The sequence below is a fragment of the Boleophthalmus pectinirostris genome, unplaced genomic scaffold (genome assembly GCF_026225935.1).
Source record: "Boleophthalmus pectinirostris isolate CB_2022bp ecotype Guang Dong unplaced genomic scaffold, ASM2622593v1 HiC_scaffold_18, whole genome shotgun sequence".
Lineage (NCBI taxonomy): Eukaryota > Metazoa > Chordata > Actinopteri > Gobiiformes > Gobiidae > Boleophthalmus > Boleophthalmus pectinirostris.
This window is the reverse complement of record NW_026571133.1, coordinates 9013001-9040179: the sequence shown is the minus strand read 5'-3', so window position 1 is coordinate 9040179 and position 27179 is coordinate 9013001. Positions and strand designations below refer to the sequence as shown.

The following is a 27179-nucleotide window of genomic DNA, read 5'->3' as shown; positions in this document are numbered from 1 at the left end:
TAATAAAATAGAATAAAACCGCCAACCAATTTATTTTAATGGCACTATAATCATTTCTATGGACCACAGCAGAACGAAGAAGGTGTGTAGTGATTTATCTGGTGATTTGGGAGTTATTCGTGAGTTTTTGTAAAATTTTTTACATGTGAATACTAATAACTGTGTATGCTAGTAAAGATAGGCATATCCAGATTTTTATACCGTTAAAACTTCTCAGTATTTTACCAGGGTATACAGTATTACTGTATAACCAAAATGTTTTAGTACAACTTTGGTAAAATACAAAGCCACACTGCTATAGGGTCTATGCTACGACCTGCAGAATTATAATCTCTGAAAAGTTTCACATGAACCATCTCCAACGTGATAGAAGCACAGAACAGACTCACCGTCAGCAGCACATCCTCTGTCAGAGAGAGCGAACACTCATATTCCACTGAGTCGTGTCCTTGAGTCCAACAGAAGCTGAACTGCATCAGCACACAAGGAAAGAACTGTTTTTATCTGCGCTTTATAGTTTATGAAAATGATTCATGTGGCTTTAAGTTTTGTTTGTGTAAAACATACACACATGGCCATACCGGCTTGTCAAAGCCTGATCCTGTCAGATCTCAGAAGCTCAGCAGGACCAGGCCTGGTTATTACTTGGATGGGAGACACTGGGAAAATCAGTCGTAAAAACTGTTGTTGTGTCCTTAGGCAAGACACTTCACCCTCATTGCCTAGTATGAAAGTGGTGTGTGCGTGAGTGATGGTGGTGGTCGGAGGGGCCAATGGTGCAGATTGGCAGCCACGCTTCCATCAGTCTGCCCCAGGGCAGCTGTGGCTACAGTAGTATCTTACCACCACTGGGTATGGAGTGAATGAATAATGCTCTGTAATGCGTCTTTGAGTGTCCAAAAAAGCGCTATATAAAACGGATGCATTATTATTATTATTATTATTAACTGTGCGCCTGAAGCCAAAATGCTGCCAAATTGCAGAAGTACTAGTGTTTATTGGGGTTTTTTTGGGATCAACTCGTTTGTGGCCGGACTTGTCGTCTTGTCTTGGTCTCTCTTATGAGCGTCACGTGACAACAGAACAAAACTAATCGAACGTTATCTCCCCACACAGTTAAAATAAACATTATAGATACTATTAGTTATAAATCATGATAACATTAAATTGAAAATACAGCCACACATTCATTTGTGTTGAGCAAACAAATTTAGGTATCAATAAATTATAATATTATATTAGGTTTTTATGTGCTGCAGATTTTTTTATGACGGTAATGAAACTGATACAGTTGCTATTTTTGATACCGCGGGATAACGTAATACTGTATTACCACCCAACCCTACTGCGTAGTCTTATACGATGCATGGTCAGATGAAAAAGATACTGAATAGTTTTGAGAGCTCACATCATGGCACTTAAGATGACTAAATGAAGCACCGTGCATGTTCACTACAACCCAAGTTTGTTAGGTCTAATATATTTTCAGACCTGTCAGAATAATTACTATATTGACTTACTGTTCAATATCTGAAAGCTGGAACAGTATATTTTGGGGCTCAATTTTTGTCATGTCAAGGAATCTGATATTTTTCATGTAATATGTTCTGCTGTTTATTTGTTATAGCTCATGCATTAATAATACTGTACCATATATAAAACACACTTAAGTGGCATAATATAGTTTCAATATTATGGTTTATTATGATATTCCTCTGTAGCAACAAATTTGTTACCGTGACAGACCTTTGTATCTTGGGTGTTTTACAGGAGCTCTCCAGTGCGCACAGGTAAAGTGTATCTGACCAGAACAGCCCGGGCCAAGTGGCAGTCACTGGAGAGACGCATCACTGAGATCATCATGCAGAAAATGACCATCTCCAACATGGAAACTGACATGAACAGACTGCTCAAGGTAAAGATGATAAAACACACACTCATTCATTCATATGTGAGGTGGAGAATACAAAATTGACATGTACAATTACACAAATAAATAGTTCATTTTAGATGGGTAATAGTGGGCAAATTATTGAAACAAAATATGTTTTTTTGAAGATACAAGAAATTTGAATATTGTGTGTACATATATTGTTTATAGTAAAAATTCTGCAATTAAAACTTCCAAATAATAGAGGATAGTGATGTTTCTGCACTTTTGTGAGTAGCTATTAGGAGTGTAAGAAAAAAATGATTCAGTGATATATTGTGAAACTTCATTGCACAATTCGTGAATCGATTCAAAACAGATCCAAACTGATTTTTAAAATAATATTTTTCACAAAAATGTATTTGTTACATTTAGGGGTGTGCAAAAATATTGAAATATCGATGATTAATTTGATGATACAGTATCGTTATTGTGGGCTGCTGTATCGATATATCGCCAAGAGTAATTTTAGGTATATTTTTCAAAATCATTTTGCGATAGAGAGCTACAGTTGTGTTGACATTCTCACTGTTTTGATGATTAAAATTGGTGTTTTTCATTTTAACTTTGCACAAACTTAGTGGACTTAGTGAACTTTTAGTATCACAGCCATGATTTTGCCTTTTTTTCACCAACTGTATCGAATCTATTTGAAATATATCGTATCGAATCGTACTGAATCGAAAATGCACTGTTTCAAAAAACGTATCGTATCGAGGCCTGTGTATCGAGGTGTGGATCGTATCGCCAACTTCTTACCGATATCCAGCCCCAGTTACATTCACTGTTCTCATGATTTAAAAAAATTTATAAATTATATTTCATACAATTGTGCTCTCTTTAAGCTGTAGTTGAATGTATTATTTGAAGTAATTATTGATAAATTGCAATATATCATCCATTGTTTTAGTATCAGGATATATCGTGATATATTGAATCGTGACATGTGAATCATGATATGTATCGTATCGTCAGACTCAAGGCAATGCACAACCTCTAGCAGCTACAGTCTGATATTTGATTCTAATTGTATCCATTTATTAACACATTTCTATTGGATTGACATATCGTCTGAATATTGTTTATATAAAACAATATTAAAAAATATGCTGTAACACAGTTGCTGTATTTTTTCTGGATTAATTGTCACATATGTTACTCTCTTTTTCCTCCAAAGCAAAGAGAGGAGCTGACGAGGCGGCGTGAGCGTGTGCTGAGGAAGAAGGACAAGATGGCGTCCGACGGAGCAGACGCCGACCGGAGCCTGGCATCTCTTAGTGAGGAGCTGGAGTCTTTAAGTGCAAACATCGACTACATCAACGACAGCATCGCAGACTGTCAGGCCAACATCATGCAGATGGAGGAGGCCAAGGTACAGTTTACTTTACATGCAATTTCCCGACAATTTATATGACACAAATATTACCATAACCCCCCCTCCATGAAACCAACTGACAGGTTACTTGTTTAACACATAATTATATAATATTGTTTACTTTTCGTATGATGCTCAACTCAAAAACCAAACAACACATCTTTATAAGAAATGGTAAAATGGGATAAGAAGTTGAGTATATGTTTTATGAATTCTTTGCAAAAACACACAGAGTCTGGGCAGGTCCAAAATAAGTGAGAGGTGGTTTCATTTTTCAGTTCTCAAAATGTACAGTTTGTGTCCATTGTCCTTCTAAGATGATTCTTTAGCAGATAACAGTGATGTAGAAGTTTGTAGCAGATTTCACTTTACTTGTTGGTGATGAGATAGTGGAGTCTGGCTGCTAACAGCGCATGAGTAGAGCTCCTTTTAATCACTCTTTTTTAGGTGAAATAGGTAGCAAGAGACAGGTGTTCATTTGTGTGTTTTCAGGACGAGGGTGACACTGGAGATGTGACGGCTGTGATCAGCTCCTGTAGTCTGACTGAGGCTCGCTTCCTCCTCGACCACTTCATGACTATGGCCATCAACAAGGTACACACAACTGTATTTATTTATTATTATTTTTATTATTTTATTTATTTTATCTATGGAAATAAATCCTTGTTGTGTTGTATATTAAAGTGTTTGTAGATTTTCTTGTGCAATAGGCTCTATTCACTGTTACGTCACAAACCAGGAAGAAGTTCGGAAAGATGCGATTACAGCCTCCAGTGTAGTTCCCGACACTGGGCTCGCCTAACATGGATCTATTAAAACTGACTGTGATAAAACCCATTGACGTAAATGTGATCAGCGGTAAAATGAAGACTGTATATGTATGTGCTGTTTGGAATAGTCTTGAATTTGGCGCCTCATCTCTTCTAATCACATGAACCCAGTGCGCTTAGAGTTGTGTGTCAGTGGGGAAATTATAAAAACTGAGGTATAGTTGTAATTGTTGATCAGCCGAACATAATGAAACACTACAATGACATGGAGATGAAGAAAACTGGGCCTGGGAAGTTATAATCGCATCTTTCCAAATGTCTTCCAGCCTGTTGTGTTTACTGGCCATGTGTGATTATTTGCAATATTTGCTTTAAACAGGAGAGGGCAGCATTGCTCTACAAAACTCAATGAAAAGACCATGTAAATACAGAACCTGTAGAAAGGAGCCTGCCTTGGCCACAGAGTATTTACACATATTTTGCAAAGCTTCGGGGGCAGGAGTGCTACTTGGATCTACAAAAATTGTGCAAAATTGTCCTTTTGGTGCTCTTCAGTGTAGGGAGCAGTGCCCTAATGAAGGCTGAAGGGCCGAAGCGTTGGCGTGATTTTAACTTTATCTGCCATGTGGTATTAAAGGCTTTTAATTATTTTGTACTTTTTAAGTGCCTCAGTTTCTTCTTACTTTGTATTTACACATATTTATTTGACTTAGTCTGAGGCTTTTTTTTTTTTTTTAAACAATTGGCAATATCATATATATACTGTTTGAATGTTGAGACTGTTACTGTAATAAAGGCACGGTCAACATTGATTAATTCACATTCATTTCACTTAACCTGTAAAGAACTGAGAAGTTACCGGGACTTAGACAAGAGACAAACTTAAATTAATATTTTCACTCCATGTACATTATATTCCGTTGAATGGTGTGAATCTAGCTTCTAACTCAAATAATATAACGTCAAATTCAGTGTCACTAAACTGCAATTCAAGTCATGTAGAATTACCCCATTGTTTTCAAATAGGAACTCACACTTAAATAAATTATAAGAAATTAACTTATTTGGGCTAATTATGTCTTGAACGTAAGAGCTTTAAGTCATGTTATAATGGTTTTACCTCCTCAAAAACATACACGGAGTTGTGTTTTGTTTCACATGTTTGAGTAACTCTTTATTATTAGTCTGTCTACATCCTGAGCATGAGATTCACTTGTATGTTTTATAACTATCAGGGCCTCCAGGCAGCTCAGAAGGAGTCCCAGCTCAAAGTGATGGAGGGACGACTGAAGCAGACGGAGATAAACAGTGCCACTCAGAACCAGCTGTTGTTCCACATGTTAAAGGAGAAAGCGGAGATCAACCCGGAGCTGGACGCACTGCTCGGGAGCGCGCTACAAGGTACAAATGCAACTATAATGTGTGTAATACTCGAGACTAAGGCTGTCTTCACACATGTACACACACTATAGCAACGCTGGGACGCCTATATCACACAGAATTGACTTTGTGAGCTTTACACCATGTTAGAATGCTGTTACCTCATCAAAAACCCGGAGTTGTGTTTTGTTTCATTCACACGTTTGAGTAATCCTTTATTATTAGTCCGTGTCCATTTACAAAGCTCTGTTCAAGTGGTAGTGTTCAAGTTAATGACGACTTATTACTTTTAATCACTGGTGGGCAAGTTACTTCAAGGCTGTAATGTGTTATTTTATTACGTGTTTCTGTCATTTCAAAGTAATTTCTTACATTACAATATTGCTGCATTTAAAATGTAAGACATTACACGAATATTGCAGCAGTTTAAGTTACTCTCACCAAAATAACTGTCACTGATCGTTAAATAACAATCAGCGAGTGAAGATGCCAAACTTTTGCGCAGTGTATGGACTGAACCAGGACTAAACCAGAGCTGAACCAGGACTGAACCAGGACTAACACAGGTCTAAACCAGGACTGAACCGAGGACTGAACCAGGAGGACTGAACCTGGACTGAACCAGGACTAAACCGGGTCTAAACCGGGACTAAACCAGAGCCGAACCAGGTCTAAACCATGTCTAAACCAGGACCAAACCAGGACTAATCTTGGACTAGGGCTTGGAATCTAGGACCTGTCGGAGCTCTGTACTGGTCCTTTCGCCCGCGGTCACACAACGGTCTATGCGGGCGCACCTCCGGACCCGTCCTGACATTTGGAACCGTAACGATGACGTTTCACCGCTGCTGATATCATGGTGATTTTACCGAATTTGTATGAAGAAAAACAAAAAACCCACCACTTCCGTCCAGGTTAAAAATGCGACGTGCGTTATTGACATTTGTACCGAGTAAAATATTACCTTTTTTTTTTTCCTGTAATGCCACATTACTGCGTTACAGCAAAAAGCAATGGATTACAGTAATTTGTTACTTTTATAACACGTTGCTCCCAACACTGCCTTTAATTCAGTAGAAATTGGCAATTCCAGGGCTGAAATAATCCAAATGATTCTAGTGAAGGTGTAAAGATTTGTGTGTTAAATGTGCGTGAATGAAACAAAACAACATCATAACATAGATCTGAAAATCTCATAACATGGGCCCTTTGATCTGGAGCTAAACCAGGACTAAACCAGGACTAGAACAAGACTGAAACAAGTCATTTGTCAGTCAGGCAAGATTTTGATTTCAAATTCCATAAACATGATCTAACTGTGTTCCCAGCTCATACAAAGTAAACATGTTCAAATGAAATATAGCACTTACTGATAACAACTGTAATGCTGATTTATTCTTAATTACAAAAGCTTTGGACTTGATGTTGTTTATTCTGATTTGATTATCGCCTTGACAACCAAAACACAAAGTTATAACAAACAGTTTGACCACAGCATTTAATGTTTTAGTAATTAAGAATAAATCAGCACTAATGTTGTCATCAGTAAGAGCTGTTTTTGATTTGAACATGCCAACTTTATTACCTAGGGACATACAGAAATTAGATTGTGTTTATGGAATTTAAAATTAAAGTTACGTACTGTTCCTTTAATCCAGTATGTGTGTGAACGCAGCCTTGGAGAGCATGAACACAACCGCCGTTTTAAACTGCTGTTCATTCACAATATGGTCACATTTATTTTACAGGCTCACAGTATCAAATCATTCATACTTGTTCTAAAATTATTATTAATGAGATGACAATACGAAGCCTGTGAAATAACCGTGACGGCTTTCTCATTGGGAGTTTGACTTTTGGTTTCTGTTTTTTTCTGTTGTTGTGAATTCAGAGTTAGGTTTCATTTTACCCGGTGAGTATAAAGCTGTACAGAAGTGGACGATGCACACTACAGTGAAATATCCCGTTGTCTTTAATGTTGTAGAGTGCATCTGCCACGGTCTTTAAAAACTAATGAAGCTCTAGTAACAAAGGCCATTGCTTGCATGAAGTCTGTGTCTCCCATGTTAGTTACCCCACCCATGATGTTAATGTGTTACTAAATATAACAATTAAACAGGTTTTGTGTACAATGTTCTTTTGGGCTACAACATTATGAATATCACTTGATATCAAAACCATATCAAAGGTGGACTCTGTAACTTTTCTGGTCGGTGGTCGGCTACTGGCTTGTTTCCATGTACCATATTTTTTTGGACTATAAGTCGTACCAGCCAAAAAATCTGTAATGAAGAAGAAAAAAGCATATATAAGTGGCACTGGACTATAAGTCACACTTTTTGGGGGAAATTTATTTTATAAAATCAGAGACTAGGAACCAACATTTCATCTTGGAAGGCAAGTTATTGTAATAACAATAGAACAGAGAACAACAAGCTGTTAATATGAACAGTTATTCGGATAACTAGAGCATAAATAACATAACATAACAAGTTTACCAAACTCTCCATCTCACTCCAAATCACTAAATCCATTGAATTCTTCATCCTTGGTGTCATTTCTAAGCAACATTGCGACCTCTGGAGGTAAACAGAGCACCACTTCCTCCTCTGCATAGCTGTTGTCAGACTCAGCATCAGTTCCAAATCCGTGTATCATTCGTTCATTCGTTTTTCAATATAAAACCAAAAATAAGAAAACAAAAAACAACAGTTTTCTTCGTTATTTGTCTCCAAAACCAAAATTAAAAAACGGATAATGATTCGTTTTTTCAGTTTTCGATTTTGTGTTTAAATGAAGAATGGAAAAAACGGATAACGGCCGTTTCCCGTTTACGTGACTTCCGTGACTGCGATGCCGGACTTTTGCACCGCATACGGACTGAACCGGGACTGATCCAGGTCCGAGACCAGACCGAGACCCGAGCTCCGGCCCCGGCGCTCTGGTCCCGGTCTAGTCCCGGACCTGGTCCATTTGAACCAAAAGCTCTTAGTTCGATTCATTTTCATTGGTGTGAAAGCGTCAGTCGGAGGCTTTGCACCTCGGAACCAACCGCGGTTCTTGAGCGCGGAGGACCGGAGCAGCTCTGTCCCGGTCTCAGTCCTGCTCTGGTCTCGGTCTGGTCTCGGACCTGGATCCGTCCTGATTCAGTCCGTATGCGGTGAGACTGGGACCAGACCGGGACCAGAGCGGGCCTGAGACCGAGACCGAGACAAGACCAGGACCAGACCAGGACCAGACCGGAGGCTCAGAGCCCACGGCAGGACCGGAGCTCGAAGCTGAGGCTCGGACCCCGTGGAGGCTTGGAGTCAAAGCTCAGAGTCCGCCCTGGTCCCGGTCTCAGTCCCGCTCTGGTCCTGGTCTGGTCCCGGTCTCAGTCCCGCTCTGGTCTCGGACCTGGATCCGTCCTGATTCAGTCCGTATGCGGTCCGGCATCGCAGTCACTGAAGTCATGTAAACGGGAAACGATCGTTATCCGTTTTTTCCATTCTTCATTTAAACACAAAATCGAAAACTGAAAAAACGAATCGTTATCCGTTTTTTCATTTTGGTTTTGGAGACAAATAATGAAGAAAACTGTTGTTTTTTTGTTTTCTTATTTTTGGTTTTATATTGAAAAACGAATGAACGAATGATACACGGATTGTTCCAGTCAGAATTATTCCGACCTTTCTGAATCCCGACAGGATGGTTTCTGTTGTCACTGAAGTCCGGACTTTGTCGATCCATCCAGTGACTTCCAGGAAAGTTCCATGTTGCACCCTCCCAGTTACCGTAAAGCTGTGTTCTGCATCCCCACCTTTCATCAGTCCCTCACAAATTTCTCGCTCACTCCAAACTTTCTTTCTGCTGCTCAGTTACGATTTTTGGCTGCATATTTCACTACTTGCAGCAGGACCGTGGCTCTTTCTGCAGGAGACATGCGCAGTAAAGGGTGAAGTGACAGTGGTACATAAATAACAGGAGCAACAGTTACTGACACACAAGACTAGAACCTCTCACGACTGTCAGTGTGAAAATTTTAAAGTCGCACCACAGTATAAGTCGCAGGAAACACCCAAACCAAAAAGTGCAACTTATAGTCCAAAATACGGTAGATATTATTGCTCCTGAAATATTCCACAGTATGGCTTTATCTAGCTCTGCGGAAACACGCAGGAAATATTACAGGTCAGATTTGTGGAGAGGTAATTCCATGGTTTTCTGGCATAAAAACCTTGTTTAAAAATGCAGGCTAGATAAGTGTAAGGCTGTCGTAGAAACTATTATGTAACTCTTGATGACAAATAATTAATCCATTTGCGAAGCCCGATGAGTATTTGGAATACAGACAAAAGTTTATTCTTGTAACAGCCTCTCCTCTCCAGCAGCATGTCCTTACCACATTAGCCCCAAATGTTACAAAGCACCAAGTTTATAGAGGCTGAGATGACCAGACCATGACTCCTACTGAGGTGTGGCCAGATGTGCTTGATCTGATATGCATTGATATTTGTCACTTCCTGACAAGATGAGCAAGCAAAACGGAACACAAGTGTTTACTTTCTAACTCTGACTTCAACTACCAAACCAAATGAGTTTTAGTTACAAGACCAAATGTGTTTCTAAAAGATAAACTAATTCACTATTTTAATTTCATCAGTCATAATCAATATTTTCCTGTGGGGGTCTGGTCTCAGGTAGAAATCACATTGATTCACACAAAGACAGATTGAAGGAAATCTTTCCACAATATAAATTTCCAACACAAAGGCCATTCTGTGGAACATTGCAGACAAATCAGTAACATCCAAGGAGACAAATTGGCTGTTGAACCTTCCTCCATAAAAGTTACGTAGTTAGTCTTTAAATAAATGTACGATTTGTCTAAAAAGGTTTTATTTTATTCACGTGATTTCAGGAGACAGGAAGCATATTAATCACTGCTGCTATAAACAACAACATTATGTATATATTTTCTGCATAATATTTAATTTGAGTTGTTGCAGCCCCATGTTCCTCCTCTGTATGTGGATTAGCTCCAACCGTTCATTATTAGAGCAAACGTGACTCCATAGCTTCAGCATCTTTAACTGGTAATCCCTGGTTGCTGCCCACTCCTCAGACTAAACCTTACTCTTATATAATGCATTTGTTATCATAAAAAAATCTAGTTTATGCTTGATGTTTTAGGTGAAGACATATTGAGTCATTGGTACTGTGAGGGCTAATGCTTTTTCCTCTGGTGCAGAAAATGGAGACGAGAGCAGCAGTGATGAGTCCACTCCAAGTCCAGCCACTGAAGGAAAGTAAGTACAAAAACTACAACATACACTTACAGTACCACTTATAATACAATTTAAAGGTGAAAAGTTTACATTTGTACTACTCTGAATGCTATAAACCCTTAAATGACGTTCGTGTGAGGGAAAGACTGTAAATCAGAGGCTGTCACTGGCTTGGACCTGGACAATAGTTCATATTTAATTCATGGAAAGGCCCACTCAGTTCACAGATTAACTTTATGGTGGCGGAGTGGTTAGTGCTTCAGCCTCACAGTGACAAGGTCCTCGGTTTGACTCCTGGGGCTCTCTGTGTGGAGAATCCTCTGAAAATGAGATTCTTTTCCTGGTTAAACAAAAATAGCCTAAAATGATGACTAACTATTAACTACTACATAACGACATTTTTTGTTTTTCTTTTAGCACACTTGCCTCAGATTTAATGAAGTTGTGTGGTGAATCTAAGCCAAGAAATAAGGTAAGACATGCAAAGTAATAGAATGTATGTATTTTTAGTGTTGGGAGTAATGCGTTAAAAAGTAAAATTAATTACTATACTGCATTGCTTTTTGCTGTAACGCAGTAATGTTCGGCATTACAGGGAGAAATTTTTATATTTTACTGCGTACAAATGTGAGTAACACGCGTTACAATGCATTTTTAACCTGGACTGAAGTGGTGTGTTTTTCGTTTTTCTTCAAACAAATTTGCTAAAATCACTGCGATATCAGCAGCGGTGAAACGCCATCTTTACTGTTCCGAATGTGGGGATGAGCCTGGAGGTGAGCCCATGTAGACCGTCAGATAACCACGAGCGAAAGGACCAGCACAGAGCTCCATGCTCCATGGGGCTAATAGCAGCTAACGCCCAATTATGCTTTGTGGACACCCTGCTCCACGGGCTTGAGGCTCTCTCAGGGGCGGTCCTAGATTCCAAGTCCTAGTTTAGACCTGGTTTAGTCTTGGTTCAGTCCATATAGGGCACAAAAGTTTGGCATCTTCACACAGTTATTTTGGTAAGAGTAACTTAAAGTGCTGCAATAGTTGTGTAATGTCTTACATTTTAAATGCAGTAATCTAACAAATTACTTTGACATGACAGTAACGAGTAATAAATAATGCATTACAGTTTTTAAGTAACTTGCGCAACAGTGTGTATTTTTAATTATATGTTTACAAATGTATTTTATTATAATTGAATGTTATTAGTTGACTGACCTGGTCTCTTGTGTCAGGCTCGTCGGCGGACCACCACACAGATGGAGCTGCTCTATGCCAGCAGCTCAGGGGACGGATTTGGTGAGTCGCCCACAGGAGACTTCCCCTCTCCACTGCTGCCTCTGACCGAGCGCCCAGAGGGGCCTGGGGACGCCCCGGGTCACATGACGGGTCACACCGCCGACAGAGAACAGACTCTACCTCCATCTGGAGCGACAAACAGGGCTGCGAGCATGTGAGTACCAATCCAACACCAAACCAGCACCAAACCAGACTGACTGAAGTTAAAGTTATGGTTCATTCCCATACTACATAGAAAACATCAAAATTGGGACTAAACTGGAGTAGATCTCTGACTAGACCTGGGCTAGACCTGGACTACACCTGGACTAGACCTTGGCTACACCTGGACTAGATTTGGACACCTGGACTAGACCTTGGCTACACCTGGACTAGATTTGGACACCTGGACTATATTTGGACTCAAACTGGGCTGAAATTAGGACCACAAACTTAGGAACTTAGTCTGAACACATCTTAAAATCAACTTAATTAAACCACAAGGGAAATGTTTCTCAAATTAAATTACAGATCTTGAAATTCTTTAAAAATAAGACAAACTTTTGGACTAGAAAGATACACAATATAGGTTTCAAAGTGTTGTGACAGTTGTATTTATTTTATAGTAGGCCTATTAGTACATTCATGAAAAGAAACATACTATGGATTTTAATGTACCAGTACTTTAATACATTTATTGTGCTGATCATGTTTTAGCACCTCTTGAATTTAAACTCTTTGTTAATTTCTTTGCTCAGAGGAGGATGCAGGTCTCCCACAGGGACGGAGAAAAGGCCAGTGGAGCGATCACCGATGAATCGCAGAAGGATCCAGGAGAAAGTGACGATAACTCCTCTGTCTGTGACTCAACCTGTGTCTAACAACAACGCAGAGAGCAAAGCTAAAGGCAGTGACTACAGAGCACTGTGAGTGTCAAACAGATACATGTTTAGATGTTCAGAAAAGGTGCTCTTCACTTGGGTGTGACTTTGCATTATTACTTTTCAGGTTGGATGAGTCTCCTGTATTTGAAGGACACAGGTACAAAATATTTCTGTCATATTTTGATTGGTGTATATAGTGATTAGTGTTCAGGCAGAGTTGAAAGTGAGTTAAACTGAAGTAAAACTCTAAGCCCCAGTTATTTATGAGTGAAAATTGGTTGTGTAGTTAACGAGTCTGGCCAAACAAGAATGCTCCTTTTTCATAATAATACATACATTATTTGAAAAGGCAGTAGGAGTAGAATCTGTGTATCTTTTCTTAAATCGTTTTTCAAAATAAAACCAAAAATAAGAAAATGAAAAAAACTTTTCTATTTTCTTCATTATTTGTCTCCAAAACCAAAATGAAAAAACGGATAACGATTGATTTTTTTTTCAGTTTTCGATTTTGTGTTTAAATGAATAATGGAAAAAACGGATAACGTCCTTTTCCCTTTTACGTGACTTAAACTGCGATGCCGGATTTTTGCTCTGCATACGGACTGAACTAGGACTGATTCTGAGGCCGGGACTGAGGCCGGGACTGAGGCCGGGACTGAGGCCGGGACTGAGGCCGGGACTGAGGCCGGGACTGAGGTCGGGACTGAGACCAGGACTTGGTTTAGTCCTGGTTCAGTTTTGGTTTAAAACTGGTTTCGTCCAGGTTCAGTCCTAGTCCTGGTCCTGTTCTGGTCCTGGTCTTGGTCCTGTTCTCGGTCCTGTTCTCGGTCCTGTTCTCGGTCCTGGTCTCGTCCTGTCTCGGTCCTGTCTCGTCCTGTTCTCGGTCCTGTTCTCGGTCCTGGTCTCGGTCCTGGTCTCAGTCTCATTTTCGGTCTGGCCCTGGTCTCCGTATTGATCAGTGTACGCGGGTGCACCTTCGGGCACGTCTCGACACTCCTGGTTCAGTCCTGGTTTAGTCCGGGATCACAGTTTAAGTCACAGAAATGGGAAACGGCCGTTATCCATTTTTTCTGTAATTCATTTAAACGCCAAATCGAAAACTGAAAAAACTACTCGTTATCTGTTTTTTCATTTTGGTTTTGGAGACAAATAATGAAGAAAATTGTTGTTTTTTTTCCTTCATTTTCTTGCTTTTGGATTTATTTTGAAAAACAAATGAACGAATGATACATGGATTGAGCAGCTGGCTTCCAAGATTAGTACAAACCAGGCCCAGACAAAAAAAACAACAACAACTTTGAGATTAAACCAACAGGAATATAATGAATTTGTAAACATTTACATAATTCACTTTTGCTGTTTTGTTTTCTTTGGACATTACATTAACCATTTATGATTCAGTTCCTATACCTATGGGTTCGAACATTTCTCTTCTGAATGATCAGAAGTCCTCAAAATGGCTATAACAGGAAAAAAAAAACAGACAAATGTTACTGAAACCCCTGATTAAACACTAAGACTCCATGCTTACGAGTGCAGTTTTGAAAAGCAATATTGATTGTCCATTTGTTTTACAGAGGTGTGATTAACCCGTTCACAACTCAGAAGAATAACCGAGGGGCCAAACTGCAGTGTGTTTATGTGGCAGAGGGACACACCAAACCCGTGCTGTGTGTGGACGCCACTGACGACCTGCTCTTCACCGGATCGAAAGGTAAACAATGTAAAACTGTCATGATAAATACTCAGTCCAACCAGAAGAGGGCAGTATAATGCACATTTGGAGTTGAAACTGGCAAACTGGATCTATTAAAATAACTATAGAGAATTGGGTGGATAGGGTATTGCTGTCTTCAACCTGCCTAATGATGGATTAGTGGCCATTCATTGGTTCTGCAGCAAAAAAAAAATCCCTTCAGCCCAGAAAGCACTTTATGACAGAGCGCAATGTAATCACACTCTGGTCATGACCTGGCTTTCAAAAAGGCTGTAATTTGTCTCAGTTTTTACAAATTTTCAACTTCCCAGCTCAAAATCATTCAGTTGTCTTAAAAAAAAACGCTTTTTAATTGTTAGCTTCGGCCCGGAGCGTGGTCAAACCTCGCCTAAAACGTTACAGTTGTGTCCAGCAAAGCAAAAAATGTGTTAACAATATAAAAGAGAGTGCAATAACTATATAATTGACAATAAATCTTAAGGATTCTGAATGATGGCTTGCATAATATTTGCTCTTACTTGTTTTGGGTTATTGAAGTTAGTTAGATAGTTTTAACTTTTGCTTCCAGTCCTCTCTTCTTATTTCTTTCATTATTAGTATTCAGATCTGATTGGAGACTGTAGTTTTCTGTACTCAGGACTTTAATCCTTCTTATTTATGAAATGTTTGATAGAAATATACCATTATAATATATTGAGATTCAAATAACAAGAACAGCTTCAGTCAGTTTTAACATCATATCATGGGATTTTAACCCAATAAGAAGTGCAGAATGTGCAGTTCAAAGGACACAAGTAAGGGACTGTTGGATTTTGTGAAATGAACTACTTTTTTTTCCCCGTATCCATGGAGACTGTGCAAGAGGTTTGAGATGGTACAGGCGTTTTATACCATATGTGGCAGCAAATATGGCAAAACACATTGAAATACTTTGATGAAATGGACCATTTAATCACCAACCTAAACATCAGAGCAGAGTAAGAGTGAGGCCTTTCCTGTTGTGTTCACCTGGCGCCCCCTGGAGGCTGCTGAGATGCTGCAGGACACGGAGGAGGGACACTTTTGGCTCTTCGTCTCCTCAAACCGCCTTCACACAAATCTGCTGTTGTGTGCTGCAGAGCTAATGGCCCAAATCTACTTGTCAAGACACTTTTTTGCTCTGATTTCTAACTTCAATTGCAGAATGTTGCTGGTTTGTTATAGGAAGGGCATCTGGTGTAAAAGCAGATAAGTTGATGATGATATGGACATGTTTTTTCCAGACCGAACGTGTAAAGTGTGGAACCTGGTGACGGGACAAGAGATTATGTCTTTGGCTGATCATCCCAGCAGTGTGGTTTCTGTCAAGTAAGTAAATAATATAAATACAAACTTATTTTTTAATCAAATAAAAATATCATAGTGTTATCTAATATACAGATAAATATTTATAATTCATAATTTTAACCTGTTTTAAATCCAGATACATGTCCAGCCTGGTCTTCACTGTGTCCACTGCCTACATTAAAGTTTGGGACATCAGAGACTCAGCCAAGTGTATTCGCACCCTCACGTGAGTACACAAGTTTCAGTTTTTGATAGTTCTGCACAATTTCAATCAACATTTATAGTACTTCTGTCATTAAAAAGGCGCACTGTGTAACTTTTCTGATGGAGGGTATGCCACCTGATTATCGTCAAAGAGATTATGATGATGACAATGCTTATAACTTTAAATTGATCTGCCTGACATTTATTTAATTTCATTGTTTTTATTACATGAAATGGCAAGGTTCATCTCTCCACAGATCTGACCCGTCACTTTGCCTGGTTATGCTACCTGCTTTCTTTTTTTTATGGAGATAGACAAGCAGATGGCATTACCTTCCTCTCGAAAAGTTACGCCGTTTCTTTACTTGTGTAGCTTTCCGTTTTTCTGTGTATGCATGGGTTTCAACTTTATGTTATAGGTAACATTTTGCATAAACATAACACAAAACAAAACATAATATAGTTTGTTTTAAATAGTCACAATGGTAGCTGACCTGTTTTTCATAATTCTGAAACCTGAAACTATTCGTCTTTCCGTCCATCGTTCAATTATCGATCCCAAGTTCCTCCAAATACTACGTTAATGTCTCTGTGTGATTCAGGTCTTCGGGGCAGGTGAGTTCTGGAGACAGCTGTGCGTCTGTCCGGAGTTTGTCCATTCCTCCTGGAGAGAGTCAAATCAACCAAATCTCCCTGAACCCAGCTGGCAACTTCCTGTACGCCGCGGCCGCCAACGCTGTCCGCATGTGGGACCTCCGAAAGTGAGCCCTCTTTATAAAAATTTTAAAACTCAATGGAACTAAAGAACTAATTTGTGGATCTGTGTAATTACTAGATTTGCATCGACGGGGAAGCTCACTGGACATTTGGGGCCGGTCATGTGTCTGACTGTGGACAAATTGGGAAATGGACAGGACATTGTGCTCACTGGCTCCAAGGATCATCATATTAAGGTAAGGAAGAGTTTCTTAGTAAATACAGAATACAGAAATGGCATTACTCTTAGTCATGTAGGTCTACAATATACAGTTCTGACAAATGAGAGAGTGAGTGAATCTGAACACGTGTATATCTGCAGCTAAAGTTGAGAAATACATGCTTGGTTGTACAAAAAGAAGGGTGATAAACCAGCAAAGGTCAGTGCACTTCAGGATATGTGTGGATCCTCTTTATTGCTGGTTCATTCAATTATCGTATTTCATTGTTTAAAACTTGAGTACGGTATTTTCCACACTATAGGGCACTCTGGATTATAAGGCATTGAATGGTCTATTTTCGAACTTTTTTCACATATAAAGTGCACCGAACTATAAGACGCATTAAACTAAACACAACAGTTAGATAAGTCAGTCAAGCTTTATTTAATGCGTTCACAACAACTCTCAACTTTGTTCAATTGTAATGTGTAAAAAATACTGTCTGAGATGCTAAATTGTTCGCGTATTCACAATAACTCATAATTGTTCAAACAGTTGGGTGATTACAGCGTCCAGCACGCCCGCATCCCTCTTGTCATTATCCGAGTCAGTGTGGTTACTGTTCCCTGGCAGTTCAGTGATGATTCCGGTCTTGGTGAAAGCTCAGACCACAGCTGATACTGATCCTTAGCCCGGGCGTCCACGATCCATTGGCAGATCGTGGCGTAAGTCGCTCTGCACCGTCTCCCTGTCTTGGTGAATGTGTGTTCACCTTCTCTCATCCACTGCTCCCACACACCTCACAGTTTAACTTTATAACAGCCTTGAGTTTAAAGTCGGCGTTGTAAGTGTGTCTCGTGACAGCTCCATTTTGATGTTAAAAGAAATCACAGTATGTATTACTCCGCGATGCTCCTGACTACAGTAGTCGTAATGCTGCAAGTGGTGCGGCTTTGTAGTTTACTAAAGTCGTACTAAGACACCCGAATAAATTCATATATAAGGCGCGCAGTTGTTTTTTTGATGAAATTAAAGGCTTTTAAGTGCGTCTTATAGTGCGGAAAATACGGTAATACTAATTGTTTGGAAAGACACGATCCCTCAGCCAGAATAAATATCCTCATTAATGTTCAATAATGGTCAAATCCATATTTATTTTGTGATAATGTCTATTGACTTGGGTCGCGAAGGTTTGTGACTTTTAAAATATGGGTCCCCAGAAAAAAAAGTTTGGGAAACACTGACCTAGCAGTTGCGTTTTGGGTACACATCTAATTTTAGATTTTAATTAGCGAAGGCCAGTGCATGACCTGTCTTCACAAGAGAGAGATACTTCGTTGACCCTGAAGGAAATTCACGTTTTATTGCATCAGCATTTGCACTGCAGCATCTCAAATGTCCATAGCTAGAACCGTCGATACAAGAAAAACAAACAGCTCATTTCACAAAATCCAGCACTCCTTTACTTGTGTTATTTGAACTGCACATGCTGTACTTCTTAGTTGGTTAAAATCCTATGATATGATATAACAACTGAACTAAAAAAAAAATCAATAAATTCATACTTCTCAGTGTGTGAACCAGGTAACCACAAAAGCAGCCACCACTGAAAAAAGTTGTTAAATTATACTATTACAGTAAACACATTTATTGGTTGTGAAAGAGACTTCAACAAACTAATGAAAAAATGCTCCAAATAACTGCAGTGTCTCTGATTTTCTACTTGTGCCCATGAACTTTATTTTGTGTGTCACAGATGTTCGAGGTGGCGGAGGGGGCGCAGGGCAGCCTCACCTCTGGACACACATTTGAACCTTCTCACCAGGACTCTGTGGAGGCTTTGACCGTGAGCGGAGACGTGTTCTACAGCAGCTCCAGAGATCACTCCATCCACAAGTGGGACATCAGCCGCAAACGACTGCTGCAGGTCAGGAAAAATATTATACATGAACTATGAGAAAATACAAATATAGTAAATACAGCACTGTGTCAAGAAAGCCCGTAACCCAAACAAGCTGTGTTCACGACATGCTCACTGAGGACTGTTTAACTGTGTAATAATAAATGTGGTGGGATTATTCAAACACAAGTACAATTGTTCTGATTTGAAAGATGTTGATTGATATGGCAAATCTGTGAAGCCAATCCCTTATAAAAAAAATTATAATATTTTATGCCTTTTGTTATTATGTTATACTTTCTCATGCTTCGAACACTGGAGGCACCCAGGGAGGATAGAACATATTTCTCCTTAATTTAGGAGTGTCAAACTCAAATTCACAGAGGGCCAAAATTAAATGCTGGGACTATGTTGTGGGCCAAACTAAATATTTTATTTAAAAAAAAAAAACTAAAAAAAAATTTATATGATTTTGCAGGCCAAATATAATTATATTGTGGGCCAAATTTTGCCCCCGGGCCTGAGTCTGACATGTCTGCCTCAGTTCATGTTTACTGGGCATAAACAAAAAAAAAAATTTATACACTCCAGACGTTTGTGTGTTTCACCTCGTGTGGGTGTATTTCCTCCATCAACCCAAAACGTGAACGAAAGTTAAAATCCTTCAGCTAAGGTCGTCCTGACCAAGACTGGTTTGACTGGTTGCTACAGTGGGATTGAAGGATCAGTCAAAATCTGGGAAATTAAAGTACCTTTCCTACCTTAGTTTTAAAAATTAATTAAATTATATCTATAATAACTGTCAAGTAAGCATCTATTCTGTTTTATTCACAGTTTTGTTAAATGTATAATCTTGTTTATTGTGTCTCCAGTCTGCCTCTGGCCCTTCAGACTGGGCTGGTGCTCTGGGTCTGGTTCCTGGGGCCCCTGTGCTGCTGAGCGGGTGCAGAGGAGGGCTGCTGCGGCTGTGGCACGCTGACTCACTAGCGCCCCTCGGTGAGCTCCAGGGGCACGACAGCCCCATCAACGGACTGGCCACCAACAGCAGCCAACTGTTCACCGCCTCAGAGTGAGTCACTCAACACGTCGTACATTGTGTTATTGTTGAACCCTTGGTAGGTAGAGAATATGTTACAATGATCAATACTTTTTAAAGGTAAAATATGGTCTAGCTCGGGTTTTCAAACTGGGAGAAGTGACACGTACACACCAAAGTAAAGGAGAGGTGCATCTTTTATGTTCCTAGCAATGATAAGTTTCAATAACAACTGGTAATATATATTTTTTTAATATTGTATTTTCATATTTTTTTATAAATTTTTATTTTTTTCATAAATTACAGCAAATAATGTCCAACTTCATGCAGACCTAATTGAGGCTACTTTTAACAGCACTGGACATCAGTAGGACACCAGGACTAAACCAGTGCTAAACCAGGTCTACACCGGGTCTAAACTGGGACTAGTCCTGGTTTAGTCCTAATTTAGACTTGGTTTAATCTTGGACTTGAGAGAGACAGAGAACCCTGATCCCACAGAGCAGAGTGTCCACAAGAGTGATCGGGTGATGGCTGCGCTTAACCCCGTGAGGTGCGGAGCTCTATGCTGGTCCTTTCTCCTGCGGTCACCTGACAGTTTACACAGGCGCACCTCTAGGCCTGTCCCGACACTCAGTCCTGGTTCAACTCTGGTTTAGTCCGAGTTTAGTCCGCGTGTGTTGCGCCTCCCCAGTGGCTCTTTGGCGTCTCTCGGGGGAGGCAGGCCTCACCTACTGAAAATCACTGGTCTTGCTTAAGAGACACTTTACTAGCTAGGACCACGCCAACAACGACATAGTGCGAAGAAGTTTATTGATAATGTACGAAGCGAGGCAAAGATGACTGGGTTGAGACTATGGGTGGGGGCTTCGTCTCAATCTACAATTGGCCCAGCCGGAACGGGACCCCCCTGTAGGGGTCTTATAACTGAAAGACAAAATAGGGGGTGGGAGGGGGGGGTCGAGTTAGCCGAGACAAACTGGGATGATGGGAAAGGCTGCTACATATAGGCTTCTGGGAAATTAGAGGCGTGGTCGAGGTGAGTTGTGGTTCGCTGGTGAGAGGAGAGGGCGGCTGAGGTGTGGTCCTGCTCCTGAATCTCAGTTAATCGTATTAACTACATTTATGAATATGGAGGAGATGCAATAAGGAATGATGTCAGTTTGCAGGTGAAGTCAGATTTTGAACTTTGGACATATGTGGATATATTCATAGTTTTCAGATCATTGCCATAGTGTAACAATTAAAAACTATAAAATATATAGAATATTGGGTCAAATGGTTGTGGGCCATGAAATGGTGAATACCTGGGTAAAATTATCTACTATTCTGAGACAGAGACAATGATGCTAGTTGGAGCTGTGTCTATTGATATGTTTTTGATTAATTTATTAATCATTACACTTTATATAACTAATATAATATAATAATAAAAAATATTGATTATTTAAGTTACATAATTAGAGAATATAGAGGCTTTTGTGAGTGAAGAGAATGCAGTTGAGAGTGGTATGAGGAAAACTCATCTCAAATGCAATGCTGTTTTTAACTTTGGTGTGCTTTTCTTTCCCTACAGTGACCGCACAGTTAGGATTTGGGAAGCGAAAGGATCACTGGAGGAGGGCCTCTACTGACAACAGACTGATTATAAACACTGGGCCTTCCCTTTGTCATTCAATCATCATAAACAACCTCAGCTCTTCTTCATCTACGATAATAACGGGACTAGAGAAAGTTCTTACTGAAAACTACAGTTACTGAAATCTTGGGATGTGTGTAATTTCTATGCATTGACTGGATGTTGTCTGAGCTACTGAGAGGAAATGGCCTTCTTCATCCTCATCTTATGTGTAAAGCATCTCGTAATAACAATCCTTCCTAGTTCCTTCCTAGTTCAACTTGACTTTAACGTGATTTTAAGCTTTTAGTGGCAAAAACTGTGAATCTGTCTTTAGTCTGGTATTTTAACTTTGTCTCTGGGAGCAGTAGTTTGCGTTCACAGCGTTTGGTCTTGATTTAAATGGAGGACAGGGGTCTATTTAATACAACAAGAATGATCAAACCACAGAAATCTAATATTGTTTAATTGTTAACCCAAAACCAGGTCAAAATATCTGCAATCTGACAGTTTAAAGGCAAATTCTACCATGAAATTCCAACCTGCCCTCCAGTTCAATGTTAAACTATGAACGCAACCTATTAACTGTTAACTGTCTTCTTCTATGGTCTTAAAACTACAGCTCATACTGCCAGACAGAGAAAGCCGTTTGATGTACAGCACTGGAGCATAATGCTGGATACTGTGGAAAAATCATTTACCATATTTTTCGGACTATAAGTCGCACCAGCCAAAAAATGCAAAATGAAGAAGAAAAAAAACATATAAGTCACACTTTTTGGAGGAAATTTATTTTATAAAATCAGAGACCAGGAACCAATATTTCATCTTGAAGGTCAAGCTATAGTAAAAACAATAGAATAGAGAACAATAGACTGTTAACATCACATATGAACAGTTATTCAGGCAACTAGAGCATAAACAACAAAACAGAACAAGTTTACCAAACTCTCCATCTCACTCCAAATCACTAAATCCATTGAATTCTTCATACACGGTGTCACTTCTGAGCAACTCCCATAGCACTATAATAAATTATTATAGATCCATGGCAATTCCGCGACCTCCGGAGGGAAACAGAGCGCCACTTCCTCTTCTGTGTAGCTGTCATCAGACTCACCATCAGTTCCAGTTAGAATTATTCCGGCCTTTCTGTATCCCGACAGGATGGTTTCTGTTGTTACTGAAGTCCAGGCTTTTTTAATCCATCCAATGACTTCGAGGAAAGTTGCATGGTGCACCCTCCCGGTTACTGTGAAGCTGTGTTCTCCATCCCCACTTTCTGCCAGTCCCTTACAAGTTTTTCACTCTCTCCAGATTTTCTTTCTGCTGCTCAAGTATTGTTTTTAGCTGCATATTTCACTACTTGAAGCAGGACAGCAGCTGTTTCTGCAGGAGACGTGCAGTAGAGGACGATGTGACTGTGGTACAGGGCAACAGGAGCAGCAGTTACTGACACACAAGTCTAGAGTGCCCTTTTATGGTTGTCAGTGTGAACATTTTAATATATAAGTCACATCAGAGTATAAATCGCAGAACCACCCAAACCATGAAAGAAGTGCCACTTATAGTCTGAAAAATACGGTCGGTGAGCCCTGTGGGATCTTTGCATTGATACAGGGGGGCGCAGCTCTGCAGACTTTGGGAAAGACTGCTCTAGTTAATGAATTTGGTATCTTTTCTAAATTATCACCTCTTAATACTACTCAAAATTCTTCACTGAAATGCATTTTTCCACAGTATTCTACAGGAGTATGCAGCTGTACAGTTTTGGTCCAGGCTTGATGTTAATGTTTATACCAACTGTATGTAAAAGTCTCAAAATCTCAAATGTGCAAGTTACAGGATCACTGGCTGTAAATTCTGAAAATCAAAACCTGCTTGTGTTACTTGAATCACTTGTCAACTTGCAGCTTTTTTGGGGAAGGTTCTTTCATGTTTGTTTCTATGGAAAGTCTTTGCCTAGAATGTCTCACAGTACGGCATTAAACCTCTATGTCTGTCCATGGAGACGACAGCAGGTGACGTCACAGGACCAGGTTTTTTGAGCAGTGGAAACACCAGTGGTTGATGAATGCAAGATAAATACAGTTTAAAGCAGTAGTGTGGAACATACCGGGCAAAGCAAAAGCATCTCCATGGTGACAAGCAGGAGGTGGACCCTTCACCAGAAAAGTTACACAGTGTACCTTAATACACTGCAATAGTTGCTGTCCAGCTTTCCAGACTTATTATGTGTTTTCACTTTAAGGATTTTGGTTCTGACAACATACATAAGTACTATTACTACTACTACTATTACTGCTACTACTAGACCTTTTATTTTCAAATATTCTAAGACTTTTCTAATGATCAGTAATGAAACATAAGAACAGCATCAACAACTATTACTCCTATTATTACTGCAACTATCACAACTATTAATACTGCTACTACTACTAGACTTTTTATTTTCAAATATTCTCATCTTCGGTACAGAAACATAAGTACAACAACTACTACTACTACTGCTACTACTACAACTATTACTTCTATTACTCCAACTACCACAACTACTAAGTCTATTCTCATCTTCAGTCATGAAACATAAGTACAATATAATATAATATAATAACTACAACTCCAACAACTACTACTACTACTAATACTACTCCAACTACTACTACTACTGTTACTCCAATTACGACAACCATTACTACTACTATTACTAGACCTTTTATTTTCAAGCATTCTAAGTCTATTCTCATCTTCGGTCATGAAACATAAGTACAATGACTACCACAACTCCAACTACTACTACTATTACTCCAACTACCACAACTATTACTACCGCTACTACTACTACTACACCTACACCTTTTATTTTCAAATATTCCAAGACTTTTCTAATGTTCAGTACTGAAACATAAGTACAACAACTACTACGAGTACTACTACAGCTACTACTACTAGACTTTTTATTTTCTCAGTGTTTTCTCATCGTCAGTCATTAAACATAAGTCCTACTACTATTACTACTACTACTACTACTATTGTACTGGATAGCGAGTTGTATCTAGTCCGAGTAATGTGAATGTTCTAAAAATAAGCACCTTGAATTCCCTTCATTTCACTAGGATCAGTGTGTATATGTGTTTTGTACAGTACTTTTCTCTTCTGCTTTTCAGGAGCGTTAAGATGTGATTCGACCTCTTACTTCAACTTTTGTGTAAAAACTATTTATTTGTTTTATTGTTTATAGTGGATCCAGTTTGGTTTATGGTTTTTATCTCTGCAACAAGAGGCTTAATATTTGTATCTGATTTTTAATGATGACGAACTACATTGAGAGGTAATGGGGCGTGTGTATTGCAATTAGAAATGCATCATGAGTGCCTAATTTTAATATAAACAAAGGTTAAACTGTTACCTCATTTATGCAGCCGATAATTGGCCAATAAAACGCTCATTTATCATGGACTGAGAAAGCCATGTCATGTTTTCAAAAGTAGGGCAGGGGTCTAATGTAAGAGTAGGATTGATTCACAGTTTCTGAAAGGAAATGCTTAACAAAATCCACATAATGCTGAACCCATATGACAAAAATAACACATTTGCTTTTAGAAAATGTCTTTCCTTTCTATAGTAAAACCAAAAATCAGTCAACAGGTCTAATAAATACACAAATAACTGTAAACCAGATCAAAACATTTGCATTTTGTCAGTTATTATGCTATTTTCTAATCGATGTTATAATGTTGTTTCCTCATTACAAACAAACTTGAAGTTGTGTTTTGTTTCATTCACACATTTACCACACAAACCCTGCATATTTACGCTGAGTTCTTCTCCAAAACTGAAAACACTCTCTTCCACCTTGTGATGTCATGTAGTGATACAGGAAGTGCTCCACTGTGTTTTTAAACTCCATACACCAGACATGTAAAATTCAGGCACGAGGTCCAAATTTTGCTTGTGATATAATTATATTTGGCCCACGAGATCATATCAAATATGTATTAGAGCTGCCCGCTGGCTACAGATCGGCTATAGAAACATTATTTTTTTTAAATTGTGTTATTATTTTATATTATGCTTGTTCTGGATTCAATGTTTGAGCAAAATTATTATTAAACATAAGAATAAATTTAACATTACATATCTTGAAAGAAGAGAAAACATGCAGATGTTGAAATTTTTCGATAAACATTTAGTTTGGCCCACGACTTAGTCCCAGTTTTTAATTTTGCCCCTCTGTGAATTTGAGTTTGACACCCCCGCCATACACTTTCACGAGCATTATTTTGATGATTTTAGCCCTACAATTTCCGATTTCTACTGAACTAAAGGAAAAAGGTAGCTGTTAACTTGATGACATCACGGGGTGGAACAGAGCGTTTTGAGCTTTGGAGATGTAGACAGACTAATAATAAAAGATTGCGCAAACATATGTGAATGAAACTGGTTGCTGGGTATGGTTTTGATGAGGTAACTACTAGGGATGTAACAATAACCGAAATATCATGATATCGTATCGTCAAAAGTCTCACAATTTATCGAATTACAAGTTCCTTTGCTTAAATGCATGATTTTATTGTAGCAGCACCTTATAAACATAGAAAACTACATATCCCATGATTCATTTCAGTGCAGACAACATGATGAAATATGTTTTTTACTTGAATTCTTGGGATTATGATGGAAATAATTCACACCAAAATCTTGTCAAGTTATTTCAAACATGAAACGTGTCCTATCTACAATTATATTAGCCTCTCCAAAATATTGCAATAAATATCGTACGGACAGATTTGGATTTCGTTACATCCCTAGTAACAACATTATAACATGATTTAAAGCTCACAAAAGTCGATATTTAAACTATAGACAGTTTAAAAAATGTTGTGAAGTTACATGAACCAAACCTGTATGAAAAGCTGCTTTGTATTATGGCCTATTTATTTCAACCAGCAAAGTCAAATGGGATGTGGTGATTGCACTGAAAAAAAGATTAAGTTTCTCCTCTTATTTAATTATCAGTGAGTCTTTCTCGTTGCTTTTACTGTAATTTCACTGAGAGTGTAAAATCGTCTTTGAACCGTTGCTAAATGACTGGTCTGAGCTGTGTGCTGAGACCACGACAGTTTTAGGTTTGTTTGAATTCTCCTGTTTTTTTGTTTTGTTTTGTTTTGTTTTTTCTGCTGTTGTTTCTACTGTAAATCTTCACTTGTGTAAATATATCTCTTGGTCTTTGGGTTGGTACAGTGTGAATGGGCACTGTCAAATAAACCTGTTTTTCAAGTATTTTCTCGTCTCTTAATTTTGTTTTTTATTATTCTTATTATTAAACCTGTAATTTGTGTCTTTCATCTTCAATCATGTTCAAACAAAAGGCCACCACTTGGAATTCAGCCTTTGCATGTAAGACTCTTTATTTCCACATGGGGGCAGTATTACACCAGACAGAGCTCTTACAGATTATTTTATTACTGAGTCTTTGCAGCTGATGTCATTAACATTCCCTGTGGTTGTGATGCTAACTGTAGGCACTGCTCTGTCTGTGTCTTAGATTTTAATCTGATCTTTTTTAAAAACACAATCTGA

The 27179-nt window shown here is 38.9% G+C and overlaps 1 protein-coding gene across 2 annotated transcripts in view; it reads left to right on the top strand.

Annotated features, from left to right (window-relative positions):
• kif21a (kinesin family member 21A) overlaps positions 1 to 26879 on the top strand; it is a 107736-nt gene extending 80857 nt beyond the window's left edge. For both annotated transcript variants that reach the window (XM_055153568.1, XM_055153567.1), the window contains 17 exons: positions 1771 to 1915; positions 3108 to 3302; positions 3798 to 3899; positions 5311 to 5476; positions 10686 to 10743; positions 11140 to 11194; positions 11952 to 12169; positions 12753 to 12920; positions 13003 to 13035; positions 14456 to 14592; positions 15858 to 15942; positions 16058 to 16147; positions 16728 to 16886; positions 16961 to 17078; positions 18799 to 18969; positions 19815 to 20011; positions 21555 to 26879. In XM_055153568.1, the coding sequence (XP_055009543.1) occupies positions 1771 to 1915; positions 3108 to 3302; positions 3798 to 3899; positions 5311 to 5476; positions 10686 to 10743; positions 11140 to 11194; positions 11952 to 12169; positions 12753 to 12920; positions 13003 to 13035; positions 14456 to 14592; positions 15858 to 15942; positions 16058 to 16147; positions 16728 to 16886; positions 16961 to 17078; positions 18799 to 18969; positions 19815 to 20011; positions 21555 to 21612 (2155 nt within the window). In that variant the 3' untranslated portion in view covers positions 21613 to 26879. The remainder of the gene's footprint in view (positions 1 to 1770; positions 1916 to 3107; positions 3303 to 3797; positions 3900 to 5310; positions 5477 to 10685; positions 10744 to 11139; positions 11195 to 11951; positions 12170 to 12752; positions 12921 to 13002; positions 13036 to 14455; positions 14593 to 15857; positions 15943 to 16057; positions 16148 to 16727; positions 16887 to 16960; positions 17079 to 18798; positions 18970 to 19814; positions 20012 to 21554) is intronic.
• The last annotated feature ends 300 nt before the right edge of the window (positions 26880 to 27179 follow it).